Source organism: Talaromyces rugulosus, chromosome III, assembly GCF_013368755.1.
Source record: "Talaromyces rugulosus chromosome III, complete sequence".
Lineage (NCBI taxonomy): Eukaryota > Fungi > Ascomycota > Eurotiomycetes > Eurotiales > Trichocomaceae > Talaromyces > Talaromyces rugulosus.
Genome location: NC_049563.1, coordinates 5,106,267 through 5,128,123, shown reverse-complemented (window position 1 = coordinate 5,128,123; position 21,857 = coordinate 5,106,267). Strand labels below are relative to the sequence as shown.

Here is a 21,857-nt window from a genome sequence, read left to right as displayed (position 1 = left end):
CCTCCCAAATATGATCCTAAAGTTGAGCCATGTCATTCATAATCTTGACCTCCTCGCCAGGTTTGAACGCAGGCAATCCAATATACGGGCAGGTGGAGCACCGGAAGGCGTCTCCAAGCGAGCAGCTGTTGCAGGAGCTTGTCTTGCCTTGTACAGTAAAGTCTACTTCATCGTTCAAGTCATCCGACTGCAGTTTTAGCACGTTCAAATCCGAATTGGCCTGTTCGCGACGGGCCAGGTCCTCGGCTTCGAGCTCCGCGGCGAGTCCGCAAGAGCAGTCTTTGCAGGGACGTCGGCGTTTCTTCTGCGTTTCGGGTTGGCATTTTTCGGCTGTTACAGCGTTAGGAATGATGAGAAATATACAAGTGTTTAGAGAGAAGGAAAGAGAACACTCACGCTGCTGAACAGGTCGCTTCATGTCATCCTCTGACAATAAACCATCTTCGTCAATCAACTCGTCGTCATTGCTGATCTGGACAACTACATTCCTCTTCACTGCAGTTCCATTAGAAGGGGTCGCCGCCTTGTTCTTTTTCTTCCCAAATCTAAGGGGCACGCTGCCTCCTTCATAAGCAGGCTTTTCGAAAGCACCGTCTTTAAGGACCAATCCAGCCAGAATAGCCTCCCGAGCGTCGTTCTCGTCAAGCAGTCCACTTTGTAGTTGCAGTTTCGCACCGGCCTTCATGGAGGGCAGGAGAGCGGTGAATACATCGCGGCTTAGTAATTGCAGGGCTTCGGAGCGATAGGAGCCGTCGGCGTTGGTCAGGACGAGGACGAGGTCATATGTGGAAGCCGGAAGAGAGACGAAGCCAGCAGAAAGCCGATCTAGCATCTGCAGGTCCGTCGTGGAGCGGTCAAAGGTGGTGAAGACGGCGCGCAGAGTCTCCTCGTGGGCAGCGATGGACGGCGGTGCCAGCAGCAGACTGCGCGTCTGGCTGGGCTGGGCCGGAGAGGCGAAGTCGAAGTCGGCCGACGTGTCGATGGTGACTGGGAAGGACGGCATTTTTGTTCCTGTGTTCTTTTCCTTCCTTTTCTATCGCACAAACAGAGGACGGAGAGAGAGAGAGACGAGGTGGGAGGTGAGAAAGAAAATCGGGCTTGCTTACTATTAACCATCGCAATCCGACGTCGGCTGGAGCGGGGCCACCCCTCTTCGTGCCTGATTTCTCAGGCCAAAATCGCCACCCTGGGGACACCAGCCCGGCCACGCGTTGTCGAATATGGTATTAATACCCCTGGCCAGAGAACTAATTCAGAATTGGGTATTTTTTCCCCTTGTATAAACTTTTCTTTCTCCTGACGGCATCGTGGTGCCATGATCCGGTTTCGTCCATGCTATGAACTAAGTATGAAGCCCCCCACTGATTATCTCGGCGCACGATAAGTCGTCCATTTCTATCAGGTGGGACCAATTGACTGAGTTTGACTTTTTGGGATTTTAGTGGATCGGCAAATCGGAGATCTGCAGTGCAAATTTGGGGGACTGGCTTTATGCCAATTGATTGATCTTATCATGGTGCAGGAAGCATTAGTAGATTATGTGTGAATACATTTATAGACCACAAATGAAGACGACTGAAATTTTTATTTTTCTAAAATTTTACCAGTTCAACATTTGAAAATTTGAAGGAAGTGCTCAATTACCTAGTTGGCACTATGTACCTGGCTGAAACCCTAACTCTGTTCCTCCGACTCATCCGCCAAACGTCACAATGAGCTTCAATTCTCTCAGATAGGATATATATCTCACTGTCTGAAAGATTTACACACGCATAAATATTTTATTAAATCAAATCAATAAAAAAGTGCCATCCGTTGCCATGGACCCTCGATCTGTTAGCCCCGTCCCCGTGAACATCAGTACTTTGACTACGCCGGCACAATGTATTGCTGACTTTTCGCTGATTCCAGTAAGAAAAATACTATATTCTTTTTTTTTTCTTGTTTAATTTCCAGTTTTATATAAAATACTCGTGCTAAATGCATATAGATCGGAAGCGGAACAACGTCCTTTGCGCAGCAGATTGCCGAGATACAGCGCTTGTGCCAGCAGTCTGGGCTAAAGTTTGCCATGCATACTACTGGGACAACCCTCGGTATTTTTTCCATATATGGGTCATTGACAGAATAAATCAGCTAATACACACACAGAAGGTCCATGGGATATGGTCCACCAGGTCATTGGCTGGGCTCATTCGCTGGTTCACCAACAGGGAACTGCTCGGATTCAGACTGATGTGAGAATCCAGACGAGGTAATAAGTATTTGCTGTGTCTAGAGGATAAGCATGGCTAATTGTTAAATCCGATATAGAACCGACAAGGTGCAGCCGATGGAGGCGGAGATTGCAACTGTCGAGAGGATTCTGGCTGTTTGATCAGGTATTTTGAATTCCATGCAGCCCAAATCTGGAAGGTATTGATAGATAGCCAAGAAAATAGACAGTTTGCGAGACAGCAGTACAATTGATATATTGATTAGCAGTGTCAATTTTACATAGAAACGCGTTGAGTGTCTTTTCTTAAGTGTCTAACATAAAATCACAAAGTATCGCACGTCAAAAAAAACTATAAATATCTGCAATGACAAGTACAAAAGATGCATAAGGTCTTGTTTTAAAGTAAAACCCTGGCGGAAAGCTTAGGTTTAGTTGAATCAAGACGGCGCATTTCCCACAAAGACAGCAAGCACGGCACAGAATCTATTGCAGTAGAAAGACATTAGTATGAACGTGCGGAAATATATATAAGCTCAATGAAATTTATAAGGTTCACTTACGCAGCATTCGCCGACAAGATAAAAGACGTGCCCGACTCATTACTCAGAATGCACACAAAAACCTGGGAAAAGGCCCATACCGCCACAATTCGTACCCAGATCGACGAAATTGCATAAAGCACAAACATGGGTAGCACAGTAATACATGGCGCAAGGAAGATCACAAGCCAGAAGATAAAGCGTCTAAGGGCTTCGGGATTGATAACAACCGGTGTGGCCTTTTCCGTGGTGTTTCCCAATTCGGGTTCGGGAAGCGTTGTTAGGCGGCGGCTTATACGTTTTGGGAGCCACTGTGAAGATGATCATTTAAAATTGTTAGTTTATGTTCAATAGAAAAAGTGGAAAATAGAAAATAAAAATAAAAAAAATAAAAAGATCAACTGACATCTATAAAGGCGCCAGATCTTGGACTCTCTCTCCAGTTATGAATTTTGCGTATCAAAAACGAACGGAGTCTGTCTAACTGGTCCGACTTCTTGGAAAATGCATGAAAAAGGTCGTGTTCATTTTCCCAAGGAGTTCCCTTGGTATCAAAGGATTGCTGGTACCAGAGAGATTCTTTGAAGCTAGCTAGTTCGACTTTGCCGGGCCGCTGGAGGCCTTGTACATGGCCGAAGAGGGTCACGAGTAGGTCTATTCCGAGTCAGTATACTTTGACACTAGAAGTTCTAGAAGCCTTGTAATTGTATGGAGAATATATTGATAACAGTAAACTTACAATAGTGGGTAAGCTTCGTCTCCAACTCGGTGACTCGCTGCTGCAATTTCTTTTCGTGCTCCGGATCGGAGACAATTCCTTCTGCTCGCAACGCACTTTCATTTCTTCGAAAGTCGATAAGTTCTTCTACTGCCTTTTGGTAGCTATCTTCCGTTTCACCTATTTCCGCGTGACGCAGATTAACTAGGGAAACCCCTAGGCGGGTATACTTCCGGAATAGGGCATTATTGGGCTGATTGACCATCATAGTTATGATACCCTGAGTGGTCGCCATGACTTTCAACGTTATCGAGTAGAAGTTTGAAAAAAAAAAAGAAAACGATGATGTTTGAATGCCGATCAAGATAATATCTCTAGATCAAACAGACGGGTTTCTTCCATCGTTTATATGTCTTTTTTGCACCCCGACATCAGGCTGGCACTGGCATCAATGAGCCTCAGCCAACATCTCAGCTCGATACCCGGCGGCTACATGTGATAGCCAAATTGCATGCATGACGCCTAACGTCACGATAGGGTGTACCGGAACCGCTATCTGTTGGTTCCTTGTACTCTTCGAAAGACGCCGAAAAAAGATCCTGGCACGAACCACTGGACCTCCCTGCCCCTTTCCCTCAGTAATCCTTGCTCGATTGAAATGCAAGATTCACCGATTCATGGCAAACTGGTGGTTGTACAACGAACACATCGTCCCCCTGGGCAAAACGTACGACCTGGCGCCAGTAGTGAACCAGATATTGCCTCTTTTGTTGGTGTCATGTCGAGAAACTGGGCATCTATGTCAGGCTCCATCTACACCGTCAATTCCAATGCCAGCCTGGAGGACTTTTTTTTGACGACGTATACTGACAGCCTTTTCATTTCCAAGGTGTCAATTGGACAGCTTCAACGGCAACCCTGTTTGATGTAATCTATTAGAATTGCGAAATGCCGCTAACACAATGAATGGGTGGAGGGAAGTTTTATTCACATGGCCCCATCCTCTAAACCAGCCCTGCTCTCTCCATGCTAACTCGTGCAATATACCCTCTCGGCTGAGGCGATGTAGAGACGACTTTTAGCAACCAGACTGCCATACTACTCAGACTTTCAAAAAAATGCTATCCAAACTTGAATTCATACAAGCTGGTAATTTAAAATGATGAAAAAATGGCTGTAGAATAATAAAAGTTATATTTTGATTCTCGAGGCATATATGTATGGTCTATCAGTCCGTGCGTTTATCACTTATAAGCAAGACTTGGGAGATGGCGGTGTGACTAGTTTGATACAAGCATTAAAATAGAATGCGCTATTAGCAGACGGAACCCTCGGCCTCCAGGCTGGAGCCTTGTTCACTGACGAAAGTAGAACTAGACATGCCACTATAGTTATTATTACTAGGGTTTCTCATTCGATAATGTGTGCACGTCGCCTTTTAGGTTGAACTCTTATTAGTAGCTTGATGGTGATGCACAAACCTTAGAAATAGAAACCAAGCCTGTTTGTGTTCTCCGTCCATGACCCATGACCCGTGGTGCTCTGCAGTTCCGAGATTGCGACAAAGTTATTGTGAATAAAGCCCAAGTCCGCCGGACTCCACCTGCCGCCGTATGATGTGTTTTGTGTTCGGTTTCTAGCGGTAAACCGAGATGTCGATCTACCTTAATGGAGCTCCGGTGGCGCGTTTTCTGCCTCGTCTTGCGATAAACAAGAACCACTCGTTGTGGGTAATGTTGATTCATTCGATCGCGTTAGAGCGTAGCGGCCAGTTGATTGATTGAATCGACGTGAGATAATCGCGTTCTCACATAGACTCAACTCATCTATATTCGTATTTCCCAAAAGCTTCGCACGCCAAGGGACTTTGTCGTTGCTGTGCTTCTCGAAAAAGGAACGAATGCAATGAGCAACTCGCGACAGCGTGGAGGGTAGACCCTTGTAGCTATGCGGAGACCAAGTTGACTCTTTCAACCTTGGTGAATCAATCACAGCAATCCTATGAGCATGCAGCAGGAAAAACGGCTCATGTAGCTAAGACCGGGGAGGTAGGTTTAGCCCAATTCAAGGAAAGAATAACATGTCCATGGTCAGTGCGAAGCAAAACGTATTCGCGTAATTTTCCACCTAGGCCACTGCGCACAATAATTTTGCGGGTTGATGTGAGCTCGGCGATACCAAGAATTCGTGTCGCTTCTTTCCCACAGACGGCTCTCACTTCTCCAAAGTACATCTGAAGGCATAAATCCAGTCGGCGAACTTTGGAATACAATCTCGAGGTAAGAAGAAAAGCCGTTGAAATTTCCTAGCCATTTCAAATCGCCTGGGACCGTTTTGCATTCTTGGTGCTGGTGACTGTACCGACTAACGTTAGTTGGGGGAAGCCAATCCAGAACGTGCCATAACAAACAACCACCTCGACGCGTTGACTGTACATACCGTACTTTTTTTTTTTTTTTTTTTTTTTTTTGGAAAATAAGGTGAGTGATGAAGGTGTATTTCATAATTTATTTCCCAACCTCCGTCGCTTTCTGGTGTGGCAGGCTTGTCATATGCGCCCGGTCTTTGTCCTCAGATGATGCGAGCTGTTCATGAGGCTGTGGTCGATAGGGGCCTGTTGTTCTTGATCCATATCAGCGAATCTAAATTCAGGACTGATATCCCTGGAATAGGAAAAGGCAACAAAGAATAGTAACTTTGATCAGATTCGTTCCCATTGCGGTGAACTGATTGCAAGTGTCTTTAGGCCCATTGACCCGATATGGAACCACCAAGAGCAAAACCCCTCGACCCGGATGCGTTAATCATTTGGATCCCTAGAAAATGAAGGATTCCTCGAGGAAGAAGAAGGAGGTTCCTGGGAGAAAGAGGTTTCCCCAAAAAAATAAAGGTCGTTCGTGTCGACTACCTTAGGATGTCTTTGGTGTGAGGAAGAGAAGAGACAGGCTGGGTTCTTAAGGGCTGGTCAAACTAGCTGCCGACATCTGGTCTCCCTCATTGGAGGAATTTTTACCTGCAGTGCACTTTTACGATTGGGTCTCTTGGCTTGCTCACATGTAAGTACCGAGAAGACCAATCGCTGTTAACGTGGCGTTTGGACAGTATCCTGCTTTCCTGTCTTTTTCGGGGTTTATTCTTGCTTTCGTGTCGAAATAAAAGTCCTTGTCTTGCCAGAATCATGAAAAGTTTTCACGCACGTGAATCATTTGCCTCTATTCTGGAGTTCGAGCTCTCGTTCTTCCCATACAGTTGATAAACCGGACAGAAGGGGAGAATATTTGCAGCTGAAAAAACCATTCGCTCTTCGGTCCCCGTGTCATGTTCTTTAAACGGACATTATACACAGGGACCACCCGTATACCGCCATGGCCAAGAGATCCGCACAAGGCAGGCTGTGATCAAATTCACACCCATATACCACGGGTCGATATGCTCCTGGAGAAGAGGTCCATTGAGAAAGAAGATGATGCAGACGCCAAACCATGAAACTCGACTAGCATATAGGAAGGGTGAAAGGCACATTATCTGGTCACACGCCCTTCTAGTGTGCGCAATGATGCAAGCTAGGATGGGGATACAACCATGGATAACACCGGAGCGTATGCGGCACAAGTCTGCCGACTGGCAGGGATTGGATACAAATACCTTTGTTTGGTAGATATTATGGGACTTATGCAAGAAGAGACGTAGAGCCAGCCTAATGCTGCAGGTTAGTCGGCCTATCACACAATAACACAGATAGGCTAGTGAATGTTTTTTGTTGTTGGAACAATGAAGTCATTTTTATTACCGAATTAGGCTGTGACACGATAGGCGCTGTCTAGGGATCAGGCGCACAACACAATGCTTCCTTCCCTACGGCTCTGTACAGCTGCAGCAATTTTCTGGTGAGTAATGATGAATTGCGATTTCAAGTGGATAGCATGCACATCCCAGGTTGGTCTGCAGGCTGAACTGCAACCAATGGAGGCAGTGGCGGTCAGCCCTTGTGTGCCAGAGAATCTAAAACGAATCACTGACATGGTCCTATTAGCAAACTTAACCCAGCAGGGGCGGGGGAACCCGGGGAGGAGTAAATACCACCTCGACTGCAATCCATTCACCGGCGTCGCAATGGGGACCACAAGTCGCTAACCGCGTCTACAGAGAAACGATTAAAGAAAGAGGGATGTTGATGAGGTAGTTATTTGGCAAGTCGAATTGATGGGTTGCCGAGGTTGTTCCTGACAAGCGCGCCTTCCCCCTTCGCACCTTCCACTTCTGTAGTTTACTCGCGAAGGATAGCGCTGACACACCCAACACCATCAATGTAACCATCAAGTTAACCATCACCCCCACAATCTGCCTACGATTGTTGTGTGTATTGGCTGTGGGCTTGTGGCATATCTGGCAAGTTGTATATTTCCGAAACAAGGGGCGACCGCTGTAGTACGCTCCATCTATTCTAACAAATGACGCACCCGCTCAGTTCATACGCCTTTTGATCGCCGTTTCACTCGGAACATTGGTGCACATCAACATTGAGCCAACAGGCTTCTCCGCCATTTTCTCTATATCGTAATTCTGCCAGCATCAGCTTCATCTCCTGCGCTGCGAAAAGGCGACCGGGACAGGCGTGCCGTCCGTGCCCAAATGCTAGAAAGGCGTCGCTGGTGGTGACGAGAGAGGTCGTCTTCAAGTCCAGCGCCGTTTGATGCCGAGCTAAGTCTTCGCTGTTCGATGGCCGCGCTTCTTTTTGCTGCTGTTGCTTGAGGAACTCCTCCCGTGGATCGGAGGGTTGGAATTCAAGGGGTGACTGATAATAAAACGGATCGCGATGGACCCCGTATGAGGGCAAGCAGAGGCTCACCCCGGGGGGTACATGACATGAACCGATCTGTCATCGTCTACCTGGGTGCTGACGCCGCCTGGGTTTACCACCATACGGCCGACTGACAAATGCTCTAGGTCATCGTACCGCATTGATTCTCGAATTGTTGAATCCAGACGCAAAGAATCGTTTAATGCCGACTTCGTCCATATCCCACCGCTCTCTTTCAGGATTCGGTCACATTCCTCTCGCAGACCAGCAATGGTTTCCGCCGAGTGCTCGAAAGTGTTGATGTTCAAGATCGCATGGGTAATACTGATCGATGTTGTGTGAATCGCCACCGCATTCAACAGGAGCAAACTGCGCGTGATGAGTGCCGGTTCCAGTTCCGTGTGATCTTTTGTCCTGATACACTCTTCCACGAGCCATTGCAGGGCATCGATCTAGAGAATGTTATGAAACAAACATCTATCGACGAAAAGTAAAAAAAACGGAACTACGAAAATCAACCAGATCTTACCGGTGGCTCCCAGCCATAAGATGGGTTCTCGAGCTTTTCCTTGGTATTTCGAATGCGATCGCCGATCACTGGGCCACAGATCTCGAGACAGATGCGAAAATGCATGTTGCTGCGCAGTGTGAGAAGTGGAGCAATAACCGGTTTGAGAAAGTTGGGTACAAGACGCAGTGCCATTGCGACAAATACCAACCCCTGCGTATACAGTTTTGAATGCTCCAGAAATCGCTCATCACGGCAGATCTCCGATCCTGCAAACACTCTGTTCGCGGCACGAGTGACAAGCCTGAGGCAAGTTGGAAATGCTTCCACCTCGGTCCAGTCCTTTGTATTTGTTCCCCAATACTGCTTGAAGCCTGGGTCAAGCTCATCGTACACAGAATTGGTTAATAGAGGCAGTTTTCGTGTCACCTGGCGCCGTAGCACATCAAATTGAAGCGGGCGTTTCATAATATGAATGCCCTTTGGTCCAAGGGTATATTTCACCTGCAGTTGTTGAATATGAATCAAATCCGCATCCAGATCTGCGTCAGATTTTGAGATGAACTCCTTTGCAGCACCGGGTGGAAGCACCAGCCACGGCTTGCCTCCGAACATGGGCAGAGCGAAGGCTTGCTTCTTTTTTCGAATACTAGTTGTCGCCAAATACAAATTAGCCAATTTTACACGAATGATATTTGTTTCCAAATGCAAGATCCATTTTCTTCATGTGCTCTTTGTGGGATTCTTACTTTATGATATCCGTCATCCAACATGTCACGAACACTGACGAAGGACCGAAAATAAGCCCTCGCTCCAGCAAGCCATTCTGGCCGTAAACCAGTCCATGGCTGATCATTCCAGAACTTCCCTTCAGATGAGAACCTTTCGAAAAGTTTGTTGAAAATTATGCTGATGACTAGGACTACCGAGACCGTACCGATCATCTTGTCGGTCTGTACGTCAAGCAATCTATCCATTATTGCACCGCGTCCGACAAAAACTATGCTGCCGGCATTAGGTACACCACAAACACAGAAACGATCAAGTCATCTCAGGAAAAGGTCTCAAGGGCTCTGAGAGACTGAGACTAGCGTCCGATCTCAACCCAACAAGCCCATCGAGTTACCAGGACGACAACATGCGATCCGACAGTAGCCAAAATATTCACTCGTAGGGACTACCCAAATTCTTGAATCGAGCTGAATCTACACCTGCAGAATGCCGCCTAGACTTCGCTGCATTTACCATCACCCACTCGGCTTTAAATATCATATTTACCCATACAATACATACCACGCTAGTCCTCGCATGTTTCGCAAAGCGAATCCTGGCGGCCTAGAACTAGTCGAAGGAATCGATTAGTTCTTCGTATGGATCGCGGCACTCAGTACAAAATAATAGTGGATCGGGAAACGTCATGCGCGTGTTAGGGTGGGCACTGGGCACGGATTTTGGCTCCAAGCTAGTAGTAAGCTTACTCCTGAGCCTGCGGGAGGGCTGAACTACAGGTAACTTATTGGTCAGCGAGCGATGATCCGCCAAAGGCATAGCTCAGTTAATCGTGAAGATGGTAGCGCGCTTACCGTTTTTTTTCTCCCTTATCTGTATTAATCATGAGTGGGTCGATCAGAGCTAAAGCTGTGGGCTGTTTTGGTAATACAGTGGTGGGACCCTTACACCAAACTAACGGATTCAGTGACGACTTACCATACCATGATAGCAATCTATTGCTTCCAGAAAAGACTCAAGATGAATCTATTGAATCTATGGGGTCAAGCATTAGCATCACAGTATGCACTAGTCATCGGCGCCCTATTGCTTATTGTTGTAGATTTGTCCTTCTTCAGCCCCAATACTAGACTAGCCATAACCATGAATCGGGAAGTATGGTAAACGTTAGGCAAATATGAGAAGGATGAGGCGTTGTGGGTACGTGTAAAGGGTGCAATGTAAATGGCGAGTTCGCCAAAATGACTTTGAATGACCAACATTTCGCCAACAAGACCAGAACGCCCGCCCGGCTCTGACATTGCCTACTTCTCTTCTCTTCCGCCTTCTGATCTGATGCTGGCTTGATCCTCCACGCACCAGAAGTCAAGAAGCTGAATCCCTTGTGGGATATTTCTGACTTCCTTGTTCACTCACTCATTTTTAAGTTTGCTCATAAACGACACCCGTCTGCTATATAGAACACCCCTTCAATCTTTGATATCAACTTGACACAACACCATTGGCGTCATGGGCGAACCAGGAACCACATGGAACCACACTAGTGGCGCTCGGGCAAATGGTCGAGTTGCTCGGTGTCTGGCCCACCTTCACAAAGTCTATTGATCGCGCAGGCCAACTTCTCACTAAGATTGGCAGTTCGTGGGATCTGAGAACTGAATTAACTAAGTCAATACAGACTTCCCGTATGGAGGAGCCAGAAATTGCACAGCCATTATCCACTGCTATCCAGCTTGCTCTTGTGGATACACTAGCTGAGCTGGGTGTTCTCCCTTCGCTCGTTGCAGGCCACTCCAGTGGTGAGATTGCCGCAGCCTACTGTGCCAAGGCAATTTCCTTCGAGGACGCTATTACTGTGGCTTACCACAGAGGACGTCTCGCTAGCGACCTCCGAAAGAGAGTGGTAGACCGCCCAGGTTCTATGCTGGCAGTCGGGGCTGCTCCAGAGGTTGTTGATGCAAAGATTAGCGAGCTTGGGGATGCATCAAAACGTCTCGAGATTGCTTGCTACAACAGTCCATCAAGTGTCACAGTCTCAGGCGACGATGATGCTATTGTGTCACTGATGGAGATATTGAATGCAGACGAAATCTTCCACCGCAAGTTGAACACTGGTGGTGCGGCCTACCATTCCCACCAGATGAAGATGATTGAAAAAGAATACTTTGACTCTCTTGAAGGAATTAGAGCAGGAGTTACTGATTCTTCAGTCATCATGGTATCGTCTTTGACCGGAAATGAGATCAAAGAGACATTAATCGACAGGGCGTACTGGGTTCAGAACTTGGTCTCTCCAGTTCAGTTCGCGGAAGCCACTAAAAAACTGTGTCAAACCAAATCTGGTTACAAGAGAGTCAACCTTATTTTGGAAGTTGGTCCCCATTCCCAGATGAGAGCCCCCATCAAGCAGACCCTGCGAACATTGCGTGGAGATAGAGATGCTCACAGGTCAGGTTATAACCTATTAGCCACACTATTTCGGAGATTCTCTAGTTTCCTAGCCTGGTTATCAATGTATTCACGGTTTTTTTGGCTTGTTTTCTTCTCAGTGCTTCACTTAACCGTACAGAATGTGTCCTCCCCTTTTTACTATTACTTTATAACCCAATCGAATGTCATTGCTTCGATCCACGAGCGAGATTCCTACACCAATTACACTTTGTATATAGCATCTGAAAAACCCACAACTATCTTAAAAGGTTGATCAGATCGATCCCACCCAGTCGCGGGAGAATACATGGTGGCTACGATTCTTCAATGGAAACTTTACAAGGATCACACACAAGCAAATATTATTTACTGCTCAACACATCACGACGTCAGAGAAGAGAGATTATACAACAATAATAGATATGGGTAATTTAATAATGGGAAACCCCGACATCACAACAAAAGAAAAAAAGAAAAGAAAATTGAAAAAAGGGGGTATCCAAACAGCAGCAGGCAGGTTGTTTATGTACAGCAGCTTTAGATCTTATATCAATGACGAATTAAATAAAGTCAAGGACAAAAACACTCAGGATAAGACGGTGAAACGGAAAAGGCACGGTTTAAGACTATCCCATCGAAGTAAACGGGATCATTCGGCGGACGCTTCGGTTAGTGAGTTTTCTGCTTCCTCGCTGGTTGATACAGTAGGAGACTTGTCTGCCGATGTCTTGGAAGGCTCTGGGGTTGCTCCGCGCGACACCTGGACGAGTTCACCGACGATTCTGCCAACTTGTTAGCAAATACAAGTCTCAAAAAAAAGAAAAAGAACGCATTCTTACCTCCGATGCTCATCGTACCAATCGTCGCTAGCCAAGCGAATCTGCTTAAGCTGCTCCTGAATGCTCGCCATCTGCACTCGTTAGTCTAGAAACAAAATAACGAAATAGAGGTATATCAACGGGGACTCCCCACCGTTCCCTCAATGGAAGATCCAAGCTCCTCACCTTCCGCAGCTGGGCCGCTCTTCTCGTTGGCTTCATCATCGGCAATAGCCCATTTGCTTGCCATCAAGGCGCTCGATTGTTCCTTTTCGCCCTGACCTCCCTTCAGAGATGTCAACTCCGCTTCGAGTTCGCGAACTCGTTTGCGATTGTTTGAAATCGCAGAATCAACTTCCGTCAGTTGGGTCAGGAGCGACATGTTCTTTTCGATTTGCCCATTGAGTTCCTTTTCCCCCTTGGTGATCTGTTCCTCCATCGCAGTTTTATGGGTCTTGGCAGATTCCAAATCGCTGAGAGTCTGTTCGTGTGTGGATTTCAGGGCAGTCAACTCTTCTTGAATGGTAGAAAGCTGCTGAGAAACAGACTCGAGCTGGGACTTGGTATCTCCGTGCCCAGCCAATGACTTCTGGGCTTCCTCCAGTTGAGCAGCTACTTCACGATGTTTTTCTTCCACCACGCTCTTCTCCTGTTCCAACTTGCTGAGCTCTTCGCCGTGTTTTCCAACGAGTTCTTCACTGGCTGCGGTAGACTTCTGCCCTGCCGCAACAAGGTTTTCCTCGGCAGCAGCGAGCTTGGCTTCCAGGTCGGCAACTTGTTGCTTCAGTCCATCAACGACAGAGGTATCTGCGGCTGCTGAATTGGCCTTGGAAAGTTGGTCGTTAACTTCGGCAAGGGCTTCATCGTGAGACTTTTGCAGAGTGTCCAATTTCTCCTGGTGTGATGTTTCCAGGTCACCGCGCAAAGTGGTCAGCTTAGCCTCGTGAGCAGTGAGGAGTTCCTCGATGACTTTGCTGTGATCAGAGTCAGCCTCTGCAGCCTTCGACGCCTGGGAGTTTTCCCATTCTTCCTTCAACTTGGAGTGCTTGTCCTCAAACTCTTTGGTCAAAGCGGCAATTTCTGCTTGGTGGGACTCAGCCAGACCGGAAGACTTTGAGGCGGTTTCCTCTTGAGCTGCGGTTAATTGAGCCTGAAGAGCTTGAATTGTTTCGGCGTGAGTCGACTCTAGGTCACCTCGGGAAGAAAGCAGCTCATCGTGTTTGGATTGGGCAGACTGAAGGGCTTCGGCATGGGCAGCGGTCAACTTCTCGATCTCAGAGGAGTGGTCGGCTTTGAGACCATCAATGGCACGCGCATGGTCTTCGGTAAGTTTTGCGGATACAACAGAGATTTCTTCGGCAGATCGTGAAGCAGCAGTCGCTTCATCTTGTAGCTTTTGCTGCAGCAACTCAAGCTGTTCACGCTTAGCAGTCACATCATCATCGAGTGTCTTGATCTTCTCAGCGTCGGCATTAAGCTTGTCCTCCAAAGATGTGACCTTTTCATGCAGAGACTGGATTTCTTGTTTTGCAGCTTCGGTCGCTGATCCAGCACTTTCCTCGAAGTTACGCTTTGCGTCAGCTAACGCTTGTTCAGTAGCAGCAAGTTTTTCTTCAATGTGCTTGTTAGACGATTCAGCAGCAGCGAGCTTCTCTTCAGTCTGCTTATTAGACAGTTCGGCGGCATCAAGCTTGTCCTGGAGCTCTTTCTTGGTGGTTTCTGCGGTCTGGCTTGCCTCGACAAGGGCTTGAGTATGGTTGGCATGAAGAGTGGCTGTATTTGAATCATGTTCAGCCTTTAGTTCCGCGAGAGCGCGTTCGTGGGAAACGCTCAGGTCTCGACTCTGATCTTCAGCCTCGCTAGATTTGGCATGTAATCCTTCGATCTCGGCCTTGAGAGAATCCGAGGCACCCTTGTGCTGGTCGATTTCCGCTTTCAAAGCTTTGATAACTTCAACTTGTTCAGCAATCTCACTGTCCTTTTCGGCCAGATCCTTGCTAGCCTTGTCGGAATCTTGCTGTGTAGATTTGGCACTGCTTAGTTGACTTTCGAGTTCGGCGATCTTAGATTCCAGCGAAGTTGTCTTCTCTGTGGTAGCTTCCTTTTCTGCGGCAATTTCCTGGTCCTTTGCCTCTGTCAGTTTCTTCAGCTTGCCCTCCAAATTTTCGACAGCCTCGGTGCGTCCCTTGAGCTCCGTCTCGAGTTGCTCGACAACGGAACTGTGCTTCTCGAGAGTACTGGCTTCCTTGTTCTGAGAGGCCTTGGATGCCTCCTCCAACGCGGCCTTCTGAGATTCAAGTTCCTCCGTCAAGCGGCTGATTTGGGCGGTAGTCTCCGCAGCCGTTGCCTTCTCTGCCTCTAGCTCCTTCTGAACACGCTCTAGTTCGGCCTGGTGCGAGACTTTGATCTCTTCCAATGCTGCCGCTGTCTGGGAATCATTTTGGGCAAGCGCAGACTTCTTGGCCTCTTCAAGGTCCTGCAGGGATTTCGCTTCGAATTCTTTGTGTTGGGTCTCGGCGGCATTTAGTTTTTCCTGGAGGGCTTGGACTTCTTGAGCATGATCAAGAGAAAGCTGGTCGATCTTGGCGGCATGCTCTGCGTGAATTGCTTCCGTTGCACTGTCAGCCTTTGATGATTCATCTTGGGCCGACTGGGTGAATGCTGCTATCTTCTCTTGAGAAGTCTCTAGCTCGGCTTTCAAACTTGCGATAGTAGCCTCACTTTCGGCCAGCTTTCCTTGCAGCTCTGTGACCTTGGCCAAGTCGGCAGCATCAGGAGCTGGTCGCGCACCCGTCACAGTACTAAGTCTCTTTTTCGCATCGGTGGAGGTGGCTGTCGGCTTGGTGGTAGATGTCGAGGTTGGCCGGGTGGTGGTTCGAGAGGTAGCAGTCGTGGTGGGAGCCCGAGTCGTAGTGGTGGTTGGTCGAGTGGTGGTGCTAGTGCGGGTTGCGGTAGTTGTCGGTTTCCTATCTGCTGCAGATCCAACCACACTGGTGCGACGGTCGGCCGTCGAGGATGTGGTTTTTGTCGTAGGGGCACGACTGGAGGGGGTACCAGCAAGAGACATGCGCTTGGCGGCACTGGAGATGCCTCTCTTCTCATCCCCGGAGCTGGCAACTTTGGAGGACTTCTCATCGGCCGAGCTGCTGATAGATGCCCGAGACCGGTGGGTGGTGCTGGTGCTTGAACTCAACGGCCTGCGGGTAGTGCCTGTTGTCGTTGTGGTTGGTCGTGTCGGGGGTTTACTCAAGGCGCCGGTGGTACTTGTCCGCGCGCCAGGTTTCGTGGCTGTCGAGCCAACAGGTCGCTTCGCAGATGTCGCGCTTGATGGGGCACGCTTCACGGTGCTTGTCGTGCCGGCTAGCTTCTTAGATGGGGACGCCTTTTCCTTGCCAGTTTCCGGACTAGTAATGGCCTCTGACTTGGACTCTTCACCCGAGAGGAGAGCTGAATCCACAGGAGTTGCCGGGGGAGGATTGCCTTCTACTTCTGGAGCTTCACCACTGGATTCCGCAACAGTTTCCGTAGTAGTTTCCGCGGGAGCTTCTGCGACAGCTTCGGCAACGGGTCCGGGAGAGACAGGCTCCGTGGTCTCTGGGGCCGCTGGGGCTACTTCTTCGACAGTATCCATGATTGCCGCCGGTCGGTGCTATAGGTCACTGGGGGGAGGGGGTGTTCACAAGAGAGGAATAGTAACTACATACACGCCCAAAGTCAGTCTTGATGTCTTTGTAGGTCAAGTCACAAAACGAAGGTCAAATAGCTAAATGCAAGCAATTGGACAGAGCAGATGTAGATAACGGGCAACCAGACCACCGAGTCATATAGGAGAGGACGTCACCGTATAGGCAGCACAACGCGAGGCCCAATGTACAGCACCACAAGCAAGGGTGCGCAGGAGCTTGGGGAAGACCGCGTGAGCCCGGTCTCCTTGCCGAGTGGTACAACAGTAGTCTCTTGACGCAACGGTGCCTCGTGGCCGCTACGAAGCTCGCCAGGCGCGTCTCCATCCTGGCTCAGGCAGCTTTTCTTTGGAGCCCGAGCGTGCACGCTGCAGGGGTGGGTAGGTATGCAGCAAATCAAAATCAAATCTCGATCAACTTACCGTGTTCGCCGCGGTGTAGCCTTGTTTCCAGCAACAGTCGTACGTATCTATTGTCGCGCAACTTTCTTGTCGGCGTTGTCGTTGGGTGTTTTTGCCTCGAGTCTTCGGCCAGCAATGCCGGGAGGAGCAACAATGGGGTCAGAGCTTTTGCGACGAAGGAATTGGAGTCGAGAACGTCAGTGGTGTGGGCTGAGAGAATTGCTCTTTGTCGAACTTTTTCCTTCCTCTCTCTCGTCGAGACGATACTCGCACGGACCGGACCACCAGCGCAGCTAAGGAAAAGGGGGGCGAAGGGGGGGCAGCGAGAGCGAGCTGTCCACTCTATGTCGCGTCCAATCGGCGGCTGCCTTGCCAACACCGAGAAAAGAAACAGCGCTGCAGGCGTTTCGAGTGCTGCTGCAATATTAAATGAAACGATATGATATGATATGGCCAGCATACGCAAGGAGCACGGTGTTTCTTTGATGCAATATCAAGCTACTATGAACCAATGCGCTGTGGTCGTTCCCTTCGCCGTGCGGCGAGGAAGGAAGGCAGGAGACACGCGCTAGTCTTGAACAGGGCTAGTGGAAATAACGATCTATTGTTCTGCGCTCTGTTTCTTTTCTTTACTCCATCTATCGACTACGTGCAATAATATGTTCCTCCCTACCACTTCAGGGCAGTGCACTTTGTGCTATTGGTACCAGGGCAGTAACCTACAGTCTTGTTGGCAATGGAGAACTGGAGCCACGGCATCGTGCCAGCTGGCGCCGTGTCGATCAATCGCTGTGGGCGGTCGTTGCCCATCAGTGATAACCACCCTCTCGGTGGACGGTGACGATCGAACTGGCCCAGCATAGGTCAAGTTGGTCAACTGCTGCCATTGTTGTCATCATTCCTCTTGTCTATTATTATCCTTGGGCGTGTTATTGTTCTCTAACCCTGGCCGACGGTGGAGCCGGCCAAAGTCTGTTCCTGACTAGCCCGAATGAGACCGTTGACATCATCCTATATTATGATATTTATAATATTCACTGCCATTGAGATTTTAACCAAATAGCCAAACGCGACCATGCTATATATGTAGAAGCATTGTAAAAGCCTGCTATTATAGGGTATCAAATAAAGCCAAAATCACACCAAACGCCAGTCTCCTAGTCCAGCCAACTTAGTCCTCCAGCAGCCATGTCAACGATACATTTTTGGCCTGGAGGTAGTCATCGTACAGCTCTCTGGCTTTCTTCCGAATTTCGTTTTCACTTCGACCACCTAGCTCGGCGGCATAGTCTTCCGCCAGGTACTGGAAGCGTTGCTCCTCGCCTTCGTACAGTTTCAGGCCCTCGATGACGGCAGCTTCTTCGTCTTCCGTCCACGGACGCTGTTTTGGAGCCGGTTGTCGGCGTTTCTGCTGTCTAGCGTAAAACTCGCCTTGGTTTAACCTCTTCCAGAGGTTGCTAAGCGCTGCTCGAATGTCCCGCCCATAATCGAGAATGTTGATGCGGTAACAGCTTTTCAATGAGAAAATCTTGCCGTCGAGTAGTCGCATCATGTCAAAAATCTCAAGTACAGCAACAAAACCTCCCTCGACGAGAGTGGATTCGGAGTAGTAGGCCTTCAGACACTCTTTCGCCAGATCACCAAGCTCAGGAACCACGTCCAATACGATTACCTCAGCCAATGTCGAGGCTTCATCTTTCATATCCCAATTATCAGCCTCCTTGGCAGTATTGGCCCGTTTCACTAGCTTTGTGAGAATCGCAATGGACTTGTCGCGCACGAAATCCGCGTGTTTTTGTAGATCGTCCTTTAAATCGACGGAGATTGCTCCAGTACGTCGGTCTTCTTGCATCTGCTTGTACAATTCCTGCATATTAAAAATGTGTCCTCGAAGGCTTTCAATTCCGTGGAAAATTGGCCGTATATGGGAGTCTCTGGTTCGGAGCTCGTGACATCCGCTCACCAGGCGCTTCCAGCTTCGTTCAAGGCCCATTACCTGGGTAGCTTCCTCGAACAATTGGTCATCAGCATCCACTGTGGTATCGTGTTGAGGTTGGTTTTCGGCTTCCATATCATACTCCCACTCAACATACCCTTGTACAGGCGAATTAGAGGGGTCGGCAGAGGCAGAATGGCTAGTTCGAACATCTACCCGTGGGCTCTTCGAAGCTCGCTCATTTAAGCTAAGTCTTTGTGTTCTTTTGAGATTCTTAGGTGATGCCACAGTTGTAGTCCGGGAACCTCGTCTTAGGGTATCGTTTTGATTTTCAGAACCAGGGCGATTGTTTCGCAGTTGCTGGGGAGGCGTCTCGAATCTTTCCTCCTGTTCGCTGCCCGATTGATCACTTTCAGAATCATTATATTCAGAGCCACTCTGGGGCTCATTTTCCTCTGACCTCTGAGATTCTTCGACTAAGTTTTCTTCGTTGTCGTCAGATTTACTACCATCTTTCTCATCAGGATTATCCGTGCCTTGAGGTGTGCAATCGGCTTCACTCGATTCGCTTAAAAGGTCCTTCTCCAAGTATTTTAAGGGAGGCATCGCTACTACTGGTGCGAGCGTCCCGCGGTGATCATTCCCTGCCGATTCGGAAATCGAGCTGTCGCTACTAGAAGAACTGCCTTGGTCGGCCTCGTTCTCCTCTTCCCCATCATCTGCTTCGCCGTCATCCTCATTTTCATCGACAGGTTCCTTTTTCAGTGCGAAATCGTCGTTTTCTTCTTGTTCTTGTTCTTGTTCATCATCATCATCATCTTCTTCTTCTTCTTCTTCTTCCTCCCCTTCTGATCCGTCGACGACAATGTCATCGCTAATCGACTCTTCCTCCATTGCAAGTTGTTTGGAAGGCGAATCCAGATTGTGACGCGACGATTGTCGAGTTTCTGTGACCGGTGACTCGGGAGCCTCAAAATAATTGCCAGGCCGTAGACTGTCTAACGAGTTCCTGTTGGGTGAAGCGGAATCGGCATGCTGCCGTTCTCGGTCTTTTGTCCTCTCATCGGCATCCTCGCCTCCTGTCCAGGACAACGTATTGAAGAAGGCCACGGATTTCAAGGTACTGTCCTCCTTTGCCGTCCGGTGGCGCCTCGTACGTGTAGACGGGGCCATGCCGCTGGAATAGGCATTGATGATATAGACAACAGCTCCCGGAGCTACAGAGCTGAACGCGCGACGGGGTCACGACGGCAGGCGCTAGTCACGCTTAGCGGCGGCGGCCGGGGCGTGCAGCTGGCGGCTGCCCCACCAGATGGCTCACTGCTCACCCCCGCCAAGAGCTCTCGTGCATCGTCGCTGAAGCTTCTTTCTCTCTGTGCAATCTGAAAAGCCCAAATCATGGCGTCGGATAGTCCTCACACGGTTCCGATGCTTGAGCGCATCGCCACAACAAACCACGTCTTCGCCGAGCCAAGCAAGAGAATACACGAGGGCGGAGATGTCCAATCGTTCTTGACGTCCAAAGCTTATCGGGATATCATGACGTTTCTGCTTCAACTCAATAGAGCAATGTTTCCTCGACTGACGGATACCAGCCAGCCTCAGACATGGCCACTGCAGTCTCAAGAAGTTGATTTCTCTGAACCAGTGCGTCGGCTTCAGCTCTTGCTTTCGAAGCTGGAAAGTATCATTGACGAGGCGCCACCGGATACGGGACCCAGGCGGTTTGGAAATATAAGTTTCCGGAGGTGGTATGAGATTGTCGCTGATCGAGCACCACGGCTATTAGACGAGGCGATTTCCACTGATATCCTCAATGCCGGGGATTCTTCTACATCAACAGCGAGGACCGAGCTCACATCATACTTGTTGGGAAGTTTTGGCAGTGCACAGAGACTAGACTACGGTACAGGGCACGAACTCAGCTTTTTGGCGTTTTTAGCCTGTGTCTGGAAGCTTAGTGGGTTTCCCCAAGCCGGACCAGGTGCGGAGGAGAGGGGCATTGTCCTTGGACTGATAGAGCCGTACGTCACTTGCTCGTCGTCAGTGTCTTCATGCTAACCATTTCTTCTCTTGATTGGCAGGTATTTAGAGCTTGTTCGAAAACTAATAAAAACATATACTTTGGAGCCTGCCGGCTCTCATGGTGTATGGGGTCTTGACGATCACTCTTTCCTACCATACATATTCGGCTCAGCACAATATTCCCCAGCCATCTCCGAGGCTGATGACACTCCAGTTGAAGGCTCTCTGCCAGATGCCCCATCTGCCTCCAGTGTGGTTAAAGTGCCTGTTATTGAACGGGAGAGGGAAACAAATCTCTATTTTTCCGCCATAGGCTTCATTTACGATGTCAAAAAGGGGCCATTCTGGGAACACAGCCCGATGCTATATGACATATCTGGAATCCAGGCTGGGTGGGGGAAAATCAACAAGGTAAGTTCTATTCCTTTGTCTTAGGTTTTATCTAATTGAAATGTGATGAAAAGGGTATGATCAAAATGTATAATGCCGAGGTTCTTTCCAAATTCCCCGTGGTGCAACACTTCCCCTTTGGATCTCTGCTGAGCTGGGATCGAGATCCCAGTGCCGTTGCCCCTGCACCAACAGCACATGCGACAGCAGGGCCACGGCAATCAAATCCGCCCTCCGTACAAACCTCATTGCCGACTCAGTCCGCAGCCACTAGGGTACCATGGGCAGGCAGTCCTCGACCAGATTCTGGACCTACAGCAGCCCCATGGGCAACAGCGCGGAATCCTACAGCCAGAACAGCCCCGACCTCTTCAGCTACTCAGATGCCCATTCGAACGACATTGCCAGATACCTCAAGAAACCCCCCAGGCCCCATGGCACCTACACGAGCACCCTGGGCTCAACCTTCCCAGTCTAACACGCAAAGTGGCACATCGACATCGCAGCCGACAAGAGCACCGTGGGCAAAACCCTCATGATGGTTCAAGTTCAACTAGCAAGCCAATCCTCATCATGAAATTACAGCAAAGGTATAGCATCTTTAATAGCAATAGAATAATCAATGTAACTGTATGGGGTATCACATAATAACTAATATACA

General features: G+C 48.8%; 8 protein-coding genes across 8 annotated transcripts; 3 read left to right on the top strand and 5 right to left on the bottom strand.

The window, feature by feature from the left end:
* Positions 1-16: 16 nt before the first annotated feature.
* On the bottom strand, positions 17-1,003 carry TRUGW13939_06555 (uncharacterized protein; the record flags this gene model as incomplete). The annotated part of the gene is made up of 2 exons (XM_035489706.1): positions 17-330; positions 397-1,003. The coding sequence occupies 2 exons, from the start codon at positions 1,001-1,003 to the stop codon at positions 17-19; spliced, it is 921 nt and encodes a 306-aa protein (XP_035345599.1).
* Positions 1,004-1,820: 817 nt separating this feature from the next.
* TRUGW13939_06554 (uncharacterized protein) lies at positions 1,821-2,377 on the top strand (the record flags this gene model as incomplete). The annotated part of the gene is made up of 4 exons (XM_035489705.1): positions 1,821-1,910; positions 1,991-2,096; positions 2,152-2,254; positions 2,314-2,377. The coding sequence occupies 4 exons, from the start codon at positions 1,821-1,823 to the stop codon at positions 2,375-2,377; spliced, it is 363 nt and encodes a 120-aa protein (XP_035345598.1).
* A 278-nt stretch (positions 2,378-2,655) lies between these two features.
* Positions 2,656-3,770, bottom strand: TRUGW13939_06553 (uncharacterized protein; the record flags this gene model as incomplete). Its single annotated transcript, XM_035489704.1, has 4 exons — positions 2,656-2,701; positions 2,779-3,068; positions 3,164-3,411; positions 3,497-3,770. The coding sequence occupies 4 exons, from the start codon at positions 3,768-3,770 to the stop codon at positions 2,656-2,658; spliced, it is 858 nt and encodes a 285-aa protein (XP_035345597.1).
* A 4,197-nt stretch (positions 3,771-7,967) lies between these two features.
* Positions 7,968-9,761, bottom strand: TRUGW13939_06552 (uncharacterized protein; the record flags this gene model as incomplete). Its single annotated transcript, XM_035489703.1, has 4 exons — positions 7,968-8,270; positions 8,348-8,728; positions 8,806-9,420; positions 9,534-9,761. 4 exons carry the CDS (start codon positions 9,759-9,761, stop codon positions 7,968-7,970), a joined length of 1,527 nt encoding a protein of 508 aa, XP_035345596.1.
* A 1,310-nt stretch (positions 9,762-11,071) lies between these two features.
* TRUGW13939_06551 (uncharacterized protein) lies at positions 11,072-12,217 on the top strand (the record flags this gene model as incomplete). Its single annotated transcript, XM_035489702.1, has 1 exon — positions 11,072-12,217. One exon carries the CDS (start codon positions 11,072-11,074, stop codon positions 12,215-12,217), a length of 1,146 nt encoding a protein of 381 aa, XP_035345595.1.
* A 375-nt stretch (positions 12,218-12,592) lies between these two features.
* TRUGW13939_06550 (uncharacterized protein) lies at positions 12,593-16,392 on the bottom strand (the record flags this gene model as incomplete). The annotated part of the gene is made up of 3 exons (XM_035489701.1): positions 12,593-12,725; positions 12,783-12,853; positions 12,916-16,392. The coding sequence occupies 3 exons, from the start codon at positions 16,390-16,392 to the stop codon at positions 12,593-12,595; spliced, it is 3,681 nt and encodes a 1,226-aa protein (XP_035345594.1).
* Positions 16,393-18,016: 1,624 nt separating this feature from the next.
* TRUGW13939_06549 (uncharacterized protein) lies at positions 18,017-19,954 on the bottom strand (the record flags this gene model as incomplete). The annotated part of the gene is made up of 1 exon (XM_035489700.1): positions 18,017-19,954. One exon carries the CDS (start codon positions 19,952-19,954, stop codon positions 18,017-18,019), a length of 1,938 nt encoding a protein of 645 aa, XP_035345593.1.
* A 225-nt stretch (positions 19,955-20,179) lies between these two features.
* Positions 20,180-21,735, top strand: TRUGW13939_06548 (uncharacterized protein; the record flags this gene model as incomplete). The annotated part of the gene is made up of 3 exons (XM_035489699.1): positions 20,180-20,805; positions 20,866-21,217; positions 21,271-21,735. 3 exons carry the CDS (start codon positions 20,180-20,182, stop codon positions 21,733-21,735), a joined length of 1,443 nt encoding a protein of 480 aa, XP_035345592.1.
* Between the last annotated feature and the right edge of the window lie 122 nt (positions 21,736-21,857).